General features: G+C 39.9%; 1 protein-coding gene across 1 annotated transcript in view; it reads left to right on the top strand.

The window, feature by feature from the left end:
* LOC135092415 (leucine-rich repeat protein 1-like) overlaps positions 1-5,000 on the top strand; it is a 15,984-nt gene that overhangs the window by 6,560 nt on the left and 4,424 nt on the right. The window contains exon 5 of the mRNA XM_063990896.1: positions 1,010-1,240. Within this exon, the coding sequence (XP_063846966.1) occupies positions 1,010-1,240 (231 nt within the window). The remainder of the gene's footprint in view (positions 1-1,009; positions 1,241-5,000) is intronic.

The following is a 5,000-nucleotide window of genomic DNA, read 5'->3' as shown; positions in this document are numbered from 1 at the left end:
CATACAATTTACGAAATAAGATAAGTACAAGCCAGCTTTTACCAAAAGTTCCAATTTCTGGTAAGGATCAAAACAAACAACGCTGTGAAAAACGTCTGTGAAATCAAATTTGTTGTTTGTGGTGGGCATCACCACTCATTGGTAACGATCACAACAACAGGAGGTGACGGTGAAATAGGCCCTAAGTCCCCTCACATCCTCAGAAGGTGGAGAAAGGGATTGGGGAGGTGGACAGTAATTGGTGGAGGAGAATAGTAGGATAGGAAGGAGGAGGAGGTGATGCTGTTGATGGTGGAGGAGGAAGGAGGGTAGTAATACAGTAGTAGTAGTAGTAGTAGGAGGAGGAGGAGGAGAGTGGATAGTACTTGTAGGAGGAGGAGGAGGAGGAGGAGAAGAGTGGATAGTACTTTTAGGAGGAGGAGGAAAAGAGTGGATAGTACTTTTAGGAGGAGGAGGAAAAGAGTGGATAGTACTTTTAGGAAGAGGAGGAGAGTGGATAGTACTTGTAGGAGGAAGAGAGTGGACAGTACTTGTAGGAGGAGGAAGAGGAGGAGGAGAGTGGATAGTACTTGTAGAAGGAGGAGAGTGTATTTGTAGGAGGAGAAAGAAGAAAAGGAGGTGATAATACAGGTGATGAAAGAGGAAGATAAACAGTTTTCTTTCTTTTCTTTATGTAGGATAGTTAAACCTAACAAAACAGTAACTTGTCCATTTCTCCTTCACCTCAGGTCAACAGAGTGAAGCTGCACCAAACCGACAACAAGAATCACACTAAACAAAATATTCACATCTTCCTTTCACATCAGTAAAAAAAAAAAATAAATAAATAAATAGAATGAATAAATAAATAAAAAATATATATAAATAAATAAAAAAGCAAAACAAAAACCAAAATAAATAAATACAAAGAAAACTTAATTACATAAAACAACAAAACAAAACCTAAAATAAAAAAAAAAAAAAAAAGAAAAAGAAAAGAAAAACCTACCAATTTCCTTCTTCCCTGCAGATCAACAAGGTGAAGCTACAGAGAATTGAAAACCGCATCCTGAAGCTGCCGCGCCTGCACACCCTGGACATGAGCATGAACGAGCTGCCCGCCGTGCCCCGCGACCTGGGCAAGATGGCTGCCCTCGCCCACTTGGACCTGCGGGAGAACCAATTAACCTTCGTTCCTGCTGAGGTGTTTGCTGGAAGCCTCAGGAAGACTCTTATTTCACTAGATTTGGCGCAGAATTTGGTATGTGTGTGTGTGTGTGTGTGTGTGTGTGTGTGTGTGTGTGTGTGTGTGTGTGTGTGTGTGTGTGTGTGTGTGTGTTTATCTAGTTATATTTCCTCATTTTGAAGTTTGTGTGTTACATAGAGTTACATAGATACACAGGCCACAACAGACCTTGTGGTCCTCACGAGGTGACCTGACCTAAGACTGTTAAGGTGATAGTAGAAGAAAAGAACAGCAAAGCAGAAGGCTCTCTCCCCACCCTCCACTTCCTCCATCATAAGCCATACAGGAAAACAGGTCAAAAATAAATACCTTACGGGGTTACAGAAGGAAAAAACTCAAAAGAAATTTTATAGGAAAAGAAGAAAATAGATGAAAAAAAGAGTCCCCATTTCCTGAAGGCAGAGAAGTTAATCAGTAACAAGCAAACACTGTTAGCCACAGATTGGAGGCAAAATATTTATCAAGACAACGTTTAAAAGTCTGTACAGTGTTACAGTCTATCATGTCTCAAGGAAGCCCTGTACAGTGTTATAGTCTGTCATGTCTCAAGGAAGCCCTGTACAGTGTTACAGTCTATCACGTCTCGAGGAAACCCATGCCATAGATTGAGTACTATGAAATTTTTTTTTTTTATTCATAAAAGTTGAAGGATTTCCCAACAATTTTATAACCATTTCCTTGCATGTAATTTGAAGAGTTTGTCATGAAATACTTACTGCTGTCCATGTTATCAATGCCTTTAATGATTTGAAACACTTATATTAACTCACCTCTTTCTCTGCTTTGTGGTAATGGGAATAGATTTAATTCTTTAAGACTCTATATGATCTGTTTCTTAGGCTTGGTATCGTTATTATTATTCTACGCTGAACTTCAATTTTTTTTTTTATTTTCCCCTCCTTTCTAACCCCGTAAGGTATGTCTGTCCAATCTGTTTTTCTTGTATGGCTTATGCTGGAGGGAATGGAGGGTGGGGAGAGAGCCTTCTGCTTTTCTGTCCTTTTCTTCTACTATCACCTTAGTAGTCTTAGGTCAGGTCACCTCGTGAGGACTTCAAGGTCTGTTGTGACCTGTTTTTCTATGTAACTCTGTGTAACTTGTTCTAATTTATCAATGTCTTTCTGGCAGTAGGGGCACCATGTTTGAACACAGTATTCCTAAAGGAGATGGACTAAAGAGTTATATACAAAATGAGGATTGTATCCTTAGATTTATATTGAAAAAAATTGCCAATTAAACCAATTATTTTGTTTGCCTTTACGACTTGTGAACATTGTTGGCTAAGTTTTAAGCTACTCAATATTGTTACTCCTAAATCAGTTTCGCTGTGAACACTTTTAAGTTGGGTACCATTTAAAATATACTTTGCTTTCTCATTTCTGCACCCTTTGTGAAGCACTTTGCACTTATCTACAGTAAAACTCATTTGCCAGGTTTGCCCCCACACTCTGGCAGTTTATCTAGATTATTCTGCATTTTTGTTACTTGTCTGTTAGATACTACGGAATTTGGTATTTTGGTGTCATCAGCAAACTTTGATATCATACTAGTAACACCCTCATCTATGTCATTTATATAAACAAGGAAGAGAACAAATCCTAAGACTGATCCCTGTGGCACCCTGCTGGTTACGTTAGTCTGCTTCGATCCTTTTCCATTTATTACTACTCTTTGTTTATGGTTGTTTAGCCAGTTTTGTACCCATCTCAACACATTGCCTTGGATACCGTGGGATTTTAGTTTAATCAGTAAACGTTTGTGGGGGACTTTGCCGAAGACTATTTGAAAATAAATATCTACTGCTTTGCTTTCGTCATACTGGTTCAGAATGTCATGGAACAAGTCTAAGGGGTTCGTCAAATAAGAGTGTTTGTTATATAATCTTGTTGAGTGTTTTTAAGTAAGTTGTTTTCCTCATAGTGATTAACAAGTTTATCTCTTATAAGCGTTAAGCATTTTGCACACGACTGAGGTTAAGCTGATTGGTCGGTAATTACTTGCTAAAGATTTACTGTCTTTTTTGAAAATCAGAATTATGTTAGTGAGTTTCCACTTATCAGGCATTGTACCAGGATGTGTGTGTGTGTGTGTGTGTGTGTGTGTGTGTGTGTGTGTGTGTGTGTGTGTGTGTGTGTGTGTGTGTGTGTGTGTGTGTGTGTGTGCGCCTAGCTAACCTCATTTTGTCCTTTTTCTATATGTATATTTGTCTTTATATATGTACACACCATCTGCCACACCTTCTAGAGTCATTCCAGATGTATTTTATTTGTCTATTTATTTATGTACTGTTTAGTATTTATTTATTTATTTATTTAATTATTATTTCATTTTATTTTATTTTATTTTATTTTATTTTATTTATTTTTCTCATGATCACTACCGCCATTACCTACCACCACCACCACCACCACCACAGTACACCTATTCAGACACCCACCCACTCAGACACACCCACCCATTGAAGCACATCCACCATTTAAACACACCCACCCATTCAAACACACCCACCCATTGAAGCACACCCACCATTTAAACACACCCACCCATTGAAGCATACCCACCATTCAAACACACCCACCATTCAAACACACCCACCCATTGAAGCACACCCACCATTTAAACACACCCTTATGGACCTGATGGGGTCCCTCCTATTGTTCTCCGAAACTGTGCCTCCGTGCTTGCACCTTGCCTAGTCAAACTCTTTCAGCTCTGTCTGTCAACATCTACCTTTCCTTCTTGCTGGAAGTTTGCCTACATTCAACCTGTTCCTAAAAAGGGTGACCGCTCTAATCCCTCAAACTACCGTCCTATTGCTTTAATTTCCTGCTTATCTAAAGTTTTTGAATCTATCCTCAACAGGAAGATTCTTAAACATCTATCACTTCACAACCTTCTATCTGATCGCCAGTATGGGTTCCGTCAAGGCCGCTCGACTGGTGATCTTCTGGCTTTCCTTACTGAGTCTTGGTCATCCTCTTTTAGAGACTTTGGTGAAACTTTTGCTGTTGCCTTGGACATATCAAAAGCCTTTGATAGAGTCTGGCACAAAGCTTTGATTTCCAAACTACCCTCCTACGGTTTCTATCCTTCTCTCTGTAACTTCATCTCAAGTTTCCTTTCTGACCGTTCTATTGCTGCTGTGGTAGACGGTCACTGTTCTTCTCCTAAATCTATTAACAGTGGTGTTCCTCAGGGTTCTGTCCTGTCACCCACTCTCTTCTTATTATTCATTAATGATCTTCTAAAACAAACTTCTTGTCCTATCCACTCCTATGCTGATGACACCACCCTGCACTTTTCCACGTCTTTTCATAGACGTCCAACCCTTCAGGAGGTAAACATATCACGCAGGGAAGCCACAGAACGCCTGACTTCTGATCTTTCTAAAATTTCTGATTGGGGCAGAGCAAACTTGGTATTGTTCAATGCCTCAAAAACTCAATTCCTCCATCTATCAACTCGACACAATCTTCCAGACAACTATCCCCTCTTCTTCAATGACACTCAACTATCCCCCTCTTCTACACTGAACATCCTCGGTCTGTCCTTTACTTATAATCTGAACTGGAAACTTCACATCTCATCTCTAGCTAAAACAGCTTCCATGAAGTTAGGTGTTCTGAGACGTCTCCGCCAGTTTTTCTCACCCCCGCAGCTGCTAACTCTGTACAAGGGCCTTATCCGTCCATGTATGGAGTATGCTTCACATGTCTGGGGGGGTTCCACTCATACTGCTGTTCTAGACAGGGTGGAATCAAAAGCTTTTCGTCTC

Source organism: Scylla paramamosain, chromosome 40 (genome assembly GCF_035594125.1).
Source record: "Scylla paramamosain isolate STU-SP2022 chromosome 40, ASM3559412v1, whole genome shotgun sequence".
Taxonomy (NCBI): Eukaryota; Metazoa; Arthropoda; class Malacostraca; order Decapoda; family Portunidae; genus Scylla; species Scylla paramamosain.
The sequence above is the reverse complement of the archived record's forward strand: the minus strand, read 5'-3'. Positions and strand labels throughout refer to the sequence as shown.